A 15,168-nucleotide genomic window follows, 5' to 3' on the forward strand; every position below is an offset into this window, starting at 1 on the left:
GATGCACAACAATGTGAAAATACTTAACACTACTAAACTGTACACTTAAAAATAGTTAAGATGCTAAATTTTATATTATGTATATTTTACCAAAAATTATAAAAAGAAATAAATGCTAGAATGAAGAGGAAAACGATAGTAAAAACAAAATGTTACTAACACATAATACACTGGGAAAATGCAATAATAAGCAAAAATTATTTTCCTATATCCAAAAATAATTTGGTAGGAAAATACACAGAGAAAAAGTATTAATCTTAATAAACAACAGAAAAAGCAAGACATATCATGAATAAAATAAAAAGAAACATGATGTGTCAATATGAATAAAATGATCAAGAATTACTGAAAAACATAAAACAATACTTGGGTATAAGGAGAAATACAATATATCCCTAAAACAGAAAATTTAATATGAGACAGAAATGTCAGCTCTTCCCAATTTGTTGCACAATTCCAAAAAAATGTCAGTGTAATATTTTTAAGGAGCTTTACAGATACTCAGCAAAGAAGTTAGTGTCACACTTAAGAGCTTAGGTTTTCAAATCATGCATTTGAGTTTAAATAGCCCTACCACTTAACCAACACCGTGCCCTTGGAAAGTTACTTAACTTCTCTGTATTGCAGACTTAAAATTAAGCCAAGTCCAAATACAGTCCCATAGAGAAGTTCTTTAGGTTACTACAGTTTGTTCACATTAAGATCAATAAACTCTCCCAGAAACATTTATTATAGATCCACATTGAGGTTGAAAATTAATCATCCTTTCATGCATCCATAAAATATTTATCAAGCTTTTTCTAAACTAGGCCCTGAGTACACTGTGCAAGGTATAGGGGGTACAAACACACATAAAAATATGATCCTTACCTTCAAAAGGCTCACAGTCTACTACGCACTAGGTGTACTATCATATTTTTCTCTAAGAACAGAAAACTATGCTGAATTAAGTGAGTTGCAAATTAGTTATAATTTTGGTAATATAACCCTGGAACAGCCAGACAGGTAAGCCATATAAATACTTAAGATAAATGGATAAATAACATTAATAGGACTAGTTTAAGCCAGGAAGTGTCAAGAAGCATCTGAGTTAAAAAGAAGACAGAGCAGATAAATGAGAAACTTAAGAGCAAAGTATAAAATAATTCATTTCTTCCATTTATATTAAAATAAATTCGATTTCTGAAGCTATTTAAAAAAGAGAAAGGGTTAATCTTTTAGAATCAACTATGTCTTATAGCTTGGGTGGGGCTGACCTGGGACTGATTTACATTTTGTTATATAAGTTCCAGACATCATTGTTTTATTTTTCTCCTTTAATTAGGCAGTATAACTGGCACATATACATCCCTATTGATAAAATATTTTAGTCAGGGGTGAGCATTACATCAGAGAACTAGTATAATCTAGAGTAGAGATAGGGGAGAAAGTAACTGGTGCTTTGCTAATCATAAAAATGAGTAAAAAAAGTACGGTAATGTACAAGAAACTCTGTAGGAAGATGGTGTTGATAGTAATACAAAAAGCTAGATGTTATCAAAAAGTTTACTGAACTGATGTTTATGTTTAGAGTTATATTTAAAACTACAATCAAAATTCCTACCAGAAAATAATTTTGGTACTAAGATTCTAAAATACATATTTCTGAGAATTATAAAATGAAACCATTATTCAACCATAAAGCAAACTTACCAGATTTTTACCATCTTGCTTATGGATAGTTACAACTCGGCTTTCATCTGAACCCTCTTGGTTTGCTTGCTTAATACTGACATCAATAATATTAGGAAAATCGCAATATAACTGTAAATCCTATAATTTAAAAGCATGTAAAATTAAAAACGTAGAATTTATGGAGCCATTTTAAAACAAGACTTATGAAGAAGACAACATTCATTCCAAATTCTTTAAAATAAAAAAGGTATTGATAACAACAGATAAGCATTAAATATGATTTCCTCTATCAATCTAACCCTAAGACTATGCTGTATCTTGTTTGACTTAAAAATGAGAGCATTAAATGATGCCAGGAATCTAAAATGTGCTATGGCACTCTTCAATTCAATTAACATTAGTAGAAACCACTGCCAGAAGACTGGAAATGAGACTACCAAAGATGAAAAATTTAAAAATCATCCCTCTAAATCTCTAGTAACAATCTGTGAACAACATGGATACTAATAAATTTAAAACTTGCAATGCAAACCTAAAAAAAAATAATTAATTATTTAGCAGGCATATATTATCATAAAATCAATTAATATTAATCTTTTCTAGTTAATGAGTTTTTTTTTTTTTTTTTTTTTTTGAGACGGAGTCTCGCTCTGTCGCCCAGGCTGGAGTGCAGTGGCGCGATCTCGGCTCACTGCAAGCTCCGCCTCCTGGGTTTACGCCATTCTCCTGCCTCAGCCTCCTGAGTAGCTGGGACTACAGGCGCCCGCCACCGCACCCGGCTAATTTTTTGTATTTTTAGTAGAGACAGGGTTTCACCGTGGTCTCGATCTCCTGACCTTGTGATCCGCCCGCCTCGGCCTCCCAAAGTGCTGGGATTACAGGCGTGAGCCACCGCGCCCGGCTAGTTAACGAGTTTTATAATTATGCCTTCTGTTATCACTAATAGTGAAAGAAAGGCAAAACTCCTTTAAAATCACTATTAGAATTGGATACCTTTCTGAAACTGTAATATAATCATTGCTAATTATTTTGTCATAAAAAATTAAATGAAAAAACCATTTAAGAATAGCAGGCAAAGAATTATATGACCTTAATAGCTTCACACTATTAAAAACTTCCACTTCTATCAAATGGGAGAAGTGCAAGACCATGTTGCAAATGATTAAAATTACTTTGTTTTTATTTCCATTCTACTTAAAATAACAAAAGAACAAGAACATATCATTAAGGATTACCTGTTCTGTCAGTGTCTCACTTTCTTTATGTTTCCCTCTTGACCACTGAATTCCACCGTTTCCAGTTATTATAATGGTTGCAAAAATCTCCTCACCTGAAGGACCACTTCCAGGTTCTTTTACTTCAAATTTCTCTGTGTAGAAGGCAGACTGCAGGGTTTCCAGATTTATAAGATACTTAAGTTTCAAGTTTCTGGCAGTGGCTTTGCATTGGCTGAACTGCTGAATAAATCTGCGAAATCTGTACCTTATTCGCTTCCTTGTCAAAATATGATAGTCTTGGATCTTTGCTCTAATACATTCTGGTAAGAATGTCTTGTAGCTGCAGATAAAAAAGCACATACAGAAAAACAAAACAAAAATTAGAAGATAAATCTAAAAATTGAAAAAGAAGTTACCACCTTTTTCCATGGTTAAGTAGGCATTACAACACAGTGGCCAAGTGGAGTAAGTTGCCATAACCCCCATCCATACAGTATAAAACTTTAAGATTTTGTTTGATGATACAAATATATCCACACACTGAAGTTATCATCAATGTTTACAAAAGAAGATGTTAATCTTCTTGCCCTAATGAAATGAATCCTCAGTCTAGTTAGTAAGAGTCTCTAAAAATTCCTGTTCTTTATTTCACATACCAGAGTTAATGGTTGATAAGATAATATTTTGGCACATATTGAACTGTGCTACGAATATTTCCTATGATGCTGTGCTCCAAAATTTACCTGAATTTTGGAAATTGTTACATTCTGTTGGAAGCTATTTTCATTACGGAAACATACTTCTGTATATTATTTTGTTAGGCCAGCTTCAACTCCTAATAATTCCCTTGTGATCAAAACAATTCCATTTAGAAATGTTCTGACTTTTCTGTACATTCATCTCTGTGCAATATTCTAAAGAAGGTTATTTCTCTGCTTCTAAGGAACATTTTATTTCTAAAGTACCAATAAATAATTTTCCATGCCTTAATATATGCTAATCTTTCTTCCAATCATCCATCTCCTATCTAGTTACCCATTCTACAAGGCTCAGCTCAAGCATCATCAAATCCAGGAAACCTTTCTGGACCTCATTCTATGACATATTAGATGTGGAATCCACAGATACAAAGGACTTGCTAAATTAATGTCCTTCCCATCTAAAATGTAAAACCTCTTAATCCCACATTTCCCTCTAGCCACAGCCTATCTGGCCTCTTTTTGAAAGAATGTACATAGCCATTTCCATTTTCTTGCCTTCCATTTATCCCTCAACTCATTCCAATTTGGCTCTGTTCCATTATTTCAAGAGAAACTGCTCTTGCTAAAACCAAGAAAGATACCCATGTTGCTAAAACCACATTTCCACATGGCACAAGACACAAAAGAAAAATCTGGCAAATTAGACTGCTTCAAAATTAAAACTTTTGTGCTACAAATGATACCTTCAGGAAAGTAAAACAACAATATACAGAATGGGAGGAAATAGTGGCAAATCATAAATATGATTATATGTGGACACTTGTATTCAGAATATAAAAAGAATTTTTTAAACTCAACAATTAAAAGACAACTAACCCAATTAAAAAATGAGCAAGGAATTCAAATAGACGCTTCGCTAATGAAGGCATACAAATGGCCAAAAAGTGCATGAAAAGATGCCAAACATCAGTAGTCATCAGAGAAATGAACATCAAAACTAGAATGAGACAGCTCTTCCACCCACTAGGATGGATAAAATAAAGACAGACAGAAACAAGTGCTGAAAAAGTTGGAACTCTTCATGTACTGCTAGTGTGAATGTAATGTGGCACAGCTGCTTTTGAAAAGTTAAGCAGTTCCTCAAAAAGTTAGAGTTACCATATGTTCCAGGAATTCCACTCCTAAATGTATGCACAAGAAAAAATGAAAAAATACATCCACAAAATTACTCATATACAGCTGTTCATAGCCGCATTAGTCACAATAGCCAAAACATGGAAGCAGCCCACATTTTCATAAAGTGAAGAACAAATAAGCAAAATGTGGTATATCTATATAATGAAATATGATTCAGCAATAAAAAGAAATGAAGTACTGATACATTCTACAACATGAATGAACCTTGGAAACATCATACTAAGTGAAAGAAGTCAGACAAAAAAATGCCACACCACATTTTGCATGATTCTATTTATATGAAATGTTTGAGACAGGAAAATCCACACAAACATAAAGTGATTTCCAGAGGCTAGGGGAAAGTGGGATGAGGACTGAATGCTAATGGGCATGGGGTTTCTTTCAGAAAGAATGAAAATGTTCTAAAATTAGATTGTGGAAATCTTTATACAACCCTGTGAATATAATACAAAATATTAAATTGTACACTTTAAATGGGTGAGATTTATGATTTGTAAATTATCTCAATAAACTCTTAAAATATCACAGAATCTTATATAAGTGTTTAATATCTACACTATTTTTAAAGTAAAGCAGTAAAAAAGAATGATGCAGCATTTTACATGGCTAAGAGCATGAGTTAAAAGAATCAGATAAATACAGTTACTAAATAGTCATCAGGTTTAGAACACTAGACTAAATAATGTAGGGAGAAGAGTAATAGATGACATGATTCTCGACCTGGAAGAAACTACAATCTACATAGAAAGATTGTGCCAAGACTTTGGATGACATCATGGTTTCCAAAGCAGAAATATTCCACGATAGCATAAGTCTAGAGATGGCTTCATATTTATAACATTCATCTTCAATGGGTCAAAGCTTCTGTTCTTCAACTGTGTTCCCCTCAATTCCTTTGGTTTCTATGTAACGACATCTAAGATACTCTTCCTGCGACTATGTTCTACTATAACCTGGCATACAGCAAGTATTCAATAAATAGCTACCAAATGAATGAATGAATGTGTTTTTTTTTTCCTTTGGGCTTTGGAATCTTTTAGATTCCTGAGTTCCTAAAATTATACCCTATGGCTTACACCGTGGAGTTAAGGCCAAATAGACATCTGAAAGTAAAACAAGAATATTTAAAACCAAAGAGAGAAATACAGAAATTGATACTCTGCAAATTGGGTATGTAACTGTTTTGATGACAGGGCAAAGAAATGACTAAAGCCAGTTATTGGGAGAACAATTTCAAAAAAGGAAGCTTTAAGCACATTCATGACATACTCAAATTTTTAATCTGGTAAAGTATGTAATATATAAAATACATATTTAGCCTTCAAACTTAAAAGTCAAACCATTCTTATATATAACTTTTTAAAAAGTAGTTTTATAGCCTGTAGAGTTTCAGAAAACTGTTATTAGCCATGATTGTCAAGTTCAATATGCAGAAGAATAATTTGAAGAATGCAGAGTTTGGATCACTTGTATAAGAATACCCTAGAGCACCTGTAAAAATTCACATTTGTGGGCTTCAACTTGGATTTACTGAATCCAAATCTCTTGGATTAGGACCCAGAAATCTTTGATTTTAACAGACACCCCCATGTGATTCTAATGCAAATAAAATAATACACCACCATTTGGGAAATACTTATTCAGGTCATTTATATAGCCAGCTAGAGGATCTACTATCAAAAAGTATGCCTCCAGGTGTTTCTTCCATTCCTCTGAACTTACCTAGCCTTCTCAGAATAAATGAAATCAAATAATAGATATTTAATACCTATGATATTTCCTGTAATACAACTCTTTCAATAATTTCACCTTACAAAGTGTGTGTTACTCCCAAGATATAAAACTTACCCGTATGATTTTTTATTACAGGTTGACTATCCCTCTTGCAAATATCTGAAATCTGAAATGTTCCAAAACCCAGAACTTTTTGAATGTCAACATGATGTTCAAAGGAAATGCTCATTAGAGCATTTGGGATTAGGGTTGCTCAACTGTTAAGTTCAATGCCAATATTCCAAAATCTGGAAATATCCAAAATCTGAAACATTTCTGATTCCAAGCATTTTAGATAAGGGGTACTTAACCAGTATTACAAAATCAAAAGGCATGGGTAAACACAGAAAATATATAGGAATTATATAAAATCTCTACTCACACTTATGTGTAAGGATTTGCAAAAGAAAATTACCTGATAGAATTATAGATGGCCAGTGGGGTTTGATCATTTTCTTTGGCTATTCTCATCATATCTAACACTGCCATCCCAAGACATTCTTCCTGTGTTTCATGAGTCACAGGTACTTTTATCCATCCATGCACAAAATCATGCCGCCACTGAAACCAGAAATTTAGAAGGAAATATCTCATCATAAGTTTCATTAACATGTTTTAATCTATGATTGTATTTTAATCATAATTTTCAGAACATGTGCATTTACAAGCTACAAATTGGCCAGGCTCAGCAGCTCATGCCTATAATCCCAGAACTTTGGGAGGCCAAGGCATGAAGATCACTTGAGTCCAGGAGATTGAGACCAGCCTGGGCAACATAACAAGATCTCGTCTCTACAAAAAATTTAAAAATTAGTCAGGCATGGTGGCACAAACCTGCAGTCCCAGCTACTCAGGGGGCTGAGGTAGGAAGATCTCTTGAGCTATGATCACACCACTGCACCCCAGTCTGGGTGACAGACCAAGACCCAGTCTCTAAAATAATAAATAAATAAATTCCTCCTTTAATTTTCATTCATTTTGCAATACAATTTTAATAAAAGTTCATTTGCAAATGAAAACTGATTTACACTGGGTTCCCAATTACAAAGTACATACAACATTGGCCTATTTCATTGCATATATCTTCAATTTATATGTTCTACATAAAAATTACCTAAATTAAAATAGATATTACTGAATTAAATATATACTGAACTCCAATTATGTTGGAAGCATCATACTACAAATGGTGTTGGATACAAAGAAATAGCCATGTGCCCCATAACAATGTTTTGGTCAATGGCAGACCACATATATAATGATGGTTCCATAAGATTGTAATTCTGCATTTTTACTGTACCTTTTTTATGTTTGTATATGTTTAACTACACAAATACTTACCATTGTGTTACAATTCCCTACAATATTCAGTATAGCAACATGCTGTATAGGTTTGTAGCCTAGAGCAATAATAGGCTATACCATATAGACTAGGCATATACTAGGCTATACCATATAGGTTTGTGTAAGTACAATACATGATAATCACAGAATAATAAAACTGCCTAATGACTTATTTCTCAGAATATATCCCCATAAGTAAGTGACACATGACTGTATAAGATGTGGTCTCAGTCATCAAGGGGACCAAAATTTAGCTTAGAAGCTAAACGGAAGCAAATAATTAAAATGCCAGACATGATATAGGAAGCACCACACAAAAGCTCCTTCAGGAACTTGGAGACGGTTAAGATTATATTCAGTTGGAGTAATCAAGGAGGGTTTCATGGAAGATTTGAAACTTCACAGTGTGTTTAAAAATAAAGAAATGTATGATGGACACAAAACAGGGTAAAGAAATAGAAGGAACAAGACACACAAAAAAGCACAAGGTATGTTCAGATGCATAAACTAATTTGATTAGGGACTGAAGTTTATGTGAAGAAATAATGTGGATTAAAACCTAGAAAAGTAAGTTGGGGTCAGACTGCAGGTGCCCTTGAATGACCTAATCCTAGAAACTATGGAGATCTATTTTCATCATGTCTCTTCCATTGGTAGAGTAGTAGCAATGACAGAAGTGCTTGAAGAAAATAAAGTGTATGCAGAGAGGCTCTTTAAGAGGCTGGTGTATGGCTCAGATATGAAATAATAAGGATCTGATCCAGGAAACATAAGATACTAAAAGATTCTGAAAAAGGCTGATACTTTATTAACTATATATTGTATAAAGAATGAAGAAGAGAGAAACACAGAGGTTCTAAGATTTTGACCTGAAGGATTTAGGAATGCAGATAAATCAGACTGAACATGTAATGGGAGAAAGAAAAAGAAAGCAAAAGTACAAATATTCTAAACATAATACCAATTTTCTTTGTAGAAAAAAGGTAAGAGCCGTATCACCTAAAATAACAATGTGAATCAAGGTTTTAAACTGGACAAGAGAAATATAGGTCCTTCTATATTCTACATCTGTATTTCCCTTCTTTTGATGTTGATAACTTGTCTCACGAACTTAAAGCTTTACTGGAACCTTTTTAAACTAATTTTATTAAAAGAAACATATATTCAAAAGTATATTTGCTTTTTTATTAATAAAATATAGAAGATATTTTCATATAAGAAAATAAACTATTAAGAAGCACACCATCATATAATCAGTATTAACCAAAACAAAGGCCTAAATGTTGCTAATACAAAATTAATTCAGGGTAGGAGACAGATTTTTGCTCAGTTTTAAACACTTATTTCACCACACTTTTGAGAACAGGCAAGTAAGTTATACTGTTTAAGTAGAAGATGATCAATGACTTGGTAGATTCTTTTTAATAGCTTGCCTTGGTTCCATATAGAACTAGTAGAGAGTCTGGACATGGTGGCTCACGCCTGTAATCCCAGCACTTTGGGAAGCCAAGGTGGGCAGATGACAAGGTCAGGAGTTCGAGACCAGCCTGGCCAACATAGTGAAACCCCGTCTCTACTAAAAATACAAAAAATTAGCTGGGTGTAGTGGCAGGCACCTGTAATCCCAGCTACTAGGGAGGCTGAGTCAGGAGAATCACTTGAACCCAGGAGGCAGAGGTTGCAGTGAGCCAAGATCACGCTATTGCCCTCCAGCCCGGGCAACAGTGGGAGACTCTCTTGTTGCGGGAAGTCAGAGACCCCAAACGGAGGGACCAGCTGAAGCCGCGGCAGAAGAACATAAATTGTGAAGATTTCATAGACATTTATTAGTTCCCCAAATTAATACTTTTATAATTTCTTATGCCTGTCTTTACTCTAATCTCTGAACATAAATTGTGAAGATTTCATGGACACTTATCACTTCCCCAGTCAATACCCTTGTGATTTCCTATGCCTGTCTTTACTTTAATGTCTTAATCCTGTCATCTTCATAATCTGAGGAGGATATATGTCACCTCAGGACCCTGTGATGATTGCGTCAACTGCACAAATTGTTTGTAGAGCATGTGTGTTTGAACAATATGAAATCTGGGCATCTTGAAAAAAGAACAGGATAACAGCAATGCTCAGGGAACACCAGAGATAAGACTTCTGGCCGCAAGTGAGCAGGACGGAACAGAGCCATATTTCTCCTCTTTCAAAAGCAAATAGGAGAAATATCGCTGAATTCTTTTTCTCTGCAAGGAACATCCCTGAGAAAGAGAATGTGCCCTGAGGGTAGGTTTGTAGACGGCCCCCTTAAGGTGTGCCGTCTTTTATGGTCCAAGCTGAAGGGATGAAAAAAGCCTCGGTCTCCTGTAGCGCTCCCAGACTTATTAGGACGAGGAAAATTCCCGCCTAATAAATTTTGGTCAGACAGTTTGTCTGCTCTCAAACCCTGTTTCCTGATAAGATGTTCTCAATGACAAATGTGTGCACGAAACTTCATTAGCAATTTTAATTTCGCCCCATCCTGTGGTCCTGTGATCTCACCCTGCCTCCACTTTCTTTGTGATATTTTATTACCTTGTAAAGTATGTGATTTCTGTGACCCACACCCTATTTGTGCACTCCCTCCCCTTTTGAAAATCGCTAATAAAAATTTGCTGGTTTTACGGCTCTGGGAACATCACGGATCCTGCCAACATGTGATGTCTCCCCCGGACACCAAGCTTTAAATTTCTCTCTCTTATACTCTTTCCCTTTATTTCTCAAACCAGCCAAGACACCCAGGAAATAGAAAAGAACCCACGTAACCATCGGGAGCAGGTTCTCCTGATACTCTGTCTCAAAAAAAAGAAAGAAAAGAACTGGTAGATAACAAATTCTGCTCATGTGGATATTCTGTGGAACTCATGACCAAAAGACAATAAATATATGAAAAATTAGTGATAGCAATACTAAAAACATAATCAACTATTCACTAGAGAAAAGTTACAAATAGAAGAGTCTCAAATGCCGAAACATAATACTATTCCTTAAATATTATAGTATGTACCATCAAAATTTTCATTTAATTAAAACTACTGAAAATTTCAGGCCAGGTGTGGTGGCTCACACCTGTAATCCCAGCACTTTGGGAGGCTGAGGTAGGAGGATCATTTGAAGCCAGGAGTTTAAAACCAGCCTGGACAATAGAGCGAGACCCCATCTCTACAAAAACAAAACTAAAAAAATTAGCCAGGCATAGTGGCACACACCTGTACCTAGCTACTCGGGAAGCTGTGAGGCTAAAGCAAGACAATCACTTGAGCCCAGGAATTCAAGGCTGCAGTGAGCTATCATCCTGCCAGCCTGGGCATCAAAGACCTCCATCTCTACAAAAAAAATAAGAAAGAAAACCTTCTCATCTGAGTAGCAGACAAAATTTGAGCTTAAGAAATTTACATTGCAGTATTAATGTTAGGCTAAAGTAGCTGAATGAATAGTTTGGGAAAACTTGGCTTATAAATGGGACTTAACTAGCCTGCCCCCAAGATAAACTAGCTCTGCAGGACAGGTGAATAATATACCCGTAAAAGCAACAGAAAGTTGTAACCTCATCATATCCTATTTTCAAAAGGCTATTCTCAGAAGCCTCTCTCCATCCCCCTCTCTTTTTATAATGGCTATAAAGATAAAGGAGCTGTATAAAAAAGTAAGTTGGTGGTCAAATGATTTTCAACAAAGGTGTCAAGACCATTCAATGGAGAAAAGACAGTCTTTCAACAAATGGTGCTAGGAAAACTGGATATTCACAAGCAAAAGAAGTTGGACCCTTACCTTACACGATAGACAAAAATTAACTCAAAATGGACCCAAGGCCTAAATGTAAGAGCTAAAACGATAAAACTCTTGCAAGAAAACAGAAAGAAAGCTTCATAACATTGGATTTGGCAATGATTTCTTGGATACGACACCAAAAACATAAGAAACAAAAAAGAATAGATAAATTAGAATACAGCCAAATTTAAAACTTTTGTCCACCAAAAGACAAGTAACAGAATGAAAAGACAACCTAGAGAATGGGAAAAACTATGTACAAATCATATATCTTATAAGGAGTTAAGATCCAGAATAATAATTTCTACAATACAACAACAACAAACAAACAACCTGATTTAAAAATGGACCAAGGACTTGAATAGACATCTCTGCAAAGAAGATAAACAAATGGCCAACAAGAGACATCTCTGCAAAGAAGACAAACAGATGGCCAACAAGCATATGAAAAGATGCTCATGATCACTAGTTGTTAGAGAAGTAATGCATCAAAATCACAATGATACCACCTCATACCCATAGGGATGGCTATTATCAAACAAAGCAAAGCATTGTTGAGGATGTTAAGAAATTGGAACACTTGTGCACTGCTGGTAGGACTGAAAAATAGTACAGCCACTACAGAAGACAATGTAGCAGTTCCTCAAAAAAATTATAAATTTACCATATGATCCAGCAATTCCACTTCTGGGTATGTATCCAAAAGAACTGAAAACGGACTCAAGGAAATATTTGTTTACCCATGTTCACAGCAGCAACCCACGTATCCATCGACAGATGAATAAGTACACATATGCAATGAAATATTGTTCAGCCTTAAAAAGGAAAGAAATTCTGGCACATGCTACAACATGGATGAACCTAGCAGACATTATGCTAAGTGAAATAAGCCAGTCAAAAAAGGACAAATGCTATATAATTCCATTTGTATGAGGAACCTAGAAAAGGCAGATTTATAGTCAAAAGTAGAATAGTGACTGCGAAAGGCCATTGGGAGTGGGAAATAGAGAGTTATTATTTAATGGGTATGAAATTTCCATTTGGGAATATGAAAAATGTTCTGGAGATGGATGGTGGTGATGGTTGTACAACAATGTGTTTGTATTTAATACAACTGAACTGCACACTTAAAATGGTCATTTTTATTATATATTTCTTAACAAAATAAAAATAAAGTTTGTTGGTCTCATACCCCAATAGAGAAATATTTTTCCTTTTGTTGTTCATAAACTGAACTAGCCTTACTAGGCTTCTTCTCGGAAATGCGAGCCATGAGGATTTGTGGGCTTATGTCCTACAATATTAGCAAATCGGATTTAGAACTCCTGATACCTTGGGGATACCAAGTGCATATTTCTACGCAAGAGCACTAATATATTTTCTTCCTTTAGTTTCTATTCATACTAGTCTAGCAGCACATAAAAACAAGTTATTTAATGACAAAATATTTTAATTACTGTTTAAATCAAGGTACTAGAGAAGAAAGCATTATGAAATACTAACACAATACCAAAATTTGACATAACTGTATTAGTGAACAAATAACTTGAATATAGCTCTTAGACTAAGTATCAACATCCAGTCACCTTCCTATAAACAGCTACACAAACTATCATAGCTTATTTTTTATGTAGCCTACTTCCTCTACAGTTCATTGTCCATTGTGTAAGCCTGAAATTATCCAAAAATTTTTTTTAAACCCTAAAGAAATGTTACTAATATTTTAGCCACATATGCCTATATGAATCATTCTGTAAATAAACCTCAGTCTATACCTTGTGAAACCCTTAAAATGATCTAAAGTCCTAAAAAAAAAAAAAAGAAATTCAAAAGGATCAATCCAAAAAAAACTTTATAAAAGAGATTCTATTATCCATAAACCATGGGATTAAAAACTAGTGATAAAAAGACTCAATTTTGTTACTTCTCTGCACCTGCTGTGCAAGACAGAACTGCAATTTTCCCATATGTGAAGTTTTTCCTGATTAAGTGACTTACTAAACAGCAAAATATTTATCATTTAATACATGTACAAGTAAGATAGTATAATCATACCTGAGCAAAGAGGTAAGACATGACAAAGTCATCAAGAAGAGGAGCTTCAGCACCTCGAGATATTCCATGCCGATAGGCTCTGTTGCTGCCGCTGCAATACCAACGAGGAAAGTAAAATCTACAAGACAATAAAAACATTTGGTCAGCTTCCAAACAGTTAATATACAAACACACTATCTATATATAGTCACCTACAGCATACTGAAAGGTATTATCCCATACTTAGAAAACACAGCTAACAGTATCAAATATAAATTCGAGACAAAAGGATATGTGGATAACACTAATATAGGCAGAAAGTACAAGAAATGTAAGTGTAAAATCAATATACAACCTCCTTCAGTGCACAAAATGTAGAAGCAATAAGAAACAAAAAATGTAGAAATAAAACCTTAACAAAAAGTAAAAACATAATTTAATCCAGTAACACCATTAGAGAATCTGAAAATGCTAATTTGGCATAAAAACAAATAATTGCTTCTTTGGAGAAATAGAAGTTAAAAACTTGTCCTTCAAAGAAACAAAGAATACTCTATATTGAGTCTTTTAGTAACACCTTTATTGAGATATAATTCACATGCCATAAAGTCCACCCACTTAAAGTGTAAAATTCAATGTTTTTAGTTTATTCATAGCATTATACAAATATCACCACACTCTAATTTTAGAACATGTGGCCTGTCTACCTTCTTTCACTCAGCATAATGTTTTCAGGGTTCATCCACATTAGAGCATGTATCATTACTTGATTCCCTTTTATTGCCAAATTAATATTTCATTGTATGAATATACCACTTTTTCCGTATCCATCGCCGGACAGACATTTGGGACTGTTTCTATTATTTTGCTATTGTGAATAATGCTGGTATGAAGAGTCATGTACAAGTTTTTGTGGATATATGTTTTCATTTCTATTGCATATATATCTAGAAGTAGAATTGCTGGGTCATATGGTAACTCTGTGTTTATCCTTTTGAGGAATGGCCAAACTGTTTTCCAAAGTAGCAGCACCACTTTACATTCCCAACAGCAATATATGGCTTCCAAACTAGTCCAAATCCTCTAACACTTGTTATTTTTGTCTTTCTGATTTTTGCCATCCTTGTAGATCTATGATTATCCCGTTGTGGTTTTGATTGGCTTTTCTCTAATGACCAATGATGTTGGGCATCTTTTTTTGGGGGGGGGGTTCATTTTTCTTTTCTTTTCTTTTTAAAAAGCCCCTAAGTTGTATGGCTTCAAAAGAGCATCAGAGAAACGTAAATGCCATTTCTGTACACTTGGTAAAGCAAAAACCAGATTCACGGCCACCGCCCTGGGCACGGCCTCAAGCTGACCCGCTGGGGGACCGCCAGCCAGTCCTGAGCCGCCCCCAGGCCCCTGCACATACACCTACGGGGCTGAGC

At 34.7% G+C, this 15,168-nt stretch overlaps 1 protein-coding gene across 10 annotated transcripts in view; it reads right to left on the minus strand.

Moving 5' to 3' along the window:
- Window positions 1–15,168, minus strand: part of JAK2 (Janus kinase 2) — a 155,614-nt gene that overhangs the window by 76,882 nt on the left and 63,564 nt on the right. For 4 of the 10 annotated variants that reach the window (XM_005581792.4, XM_005581791.4, XM_015437213.4 and 1 more), the window contains 4 exons: window positions 13,763–13,880; window positions 6,978–7,123; window positions 2,910–3,231; window positions 1,693–1,812 (listed from right to left, as the gene is read on the minus strand). In XM_005581792.4, coding sequence (XP_005581849.1) covers window positions 1,693–1,812; window positions 2,910–3,231; window positions 6,978–7,123; window positions 13,763–13,880 — 706 coding nt within the window. The remainder of the gene's footprint in view (window positions 1–1,692; window positions 1,813–2,909; window positions 3,232–6,977; window positions 7,124–13,762; window positions 13,881–15,168) is intronic. The other 6 variants (XM_065530593.1, XM_074017537.1, XM_074017538.1 and 3 more) reach the window with 3 other exon arrangements.

The sequence above is a fragment of the Macaca fascicularis genome, chromosome 15 (genome assembly GCF_037993035.2).
Source record: "Macaca fascicularis isolate 582-1 chromosome 15, T2T-MFA8v1.1".
Classification (NCBI taxonomy): domain Eukaryota; kingdom Metazoa; phylum Chordata; class Mammalia; order Primates; family Cercopithecidae; genus Macaca; species Macaca fascicularis.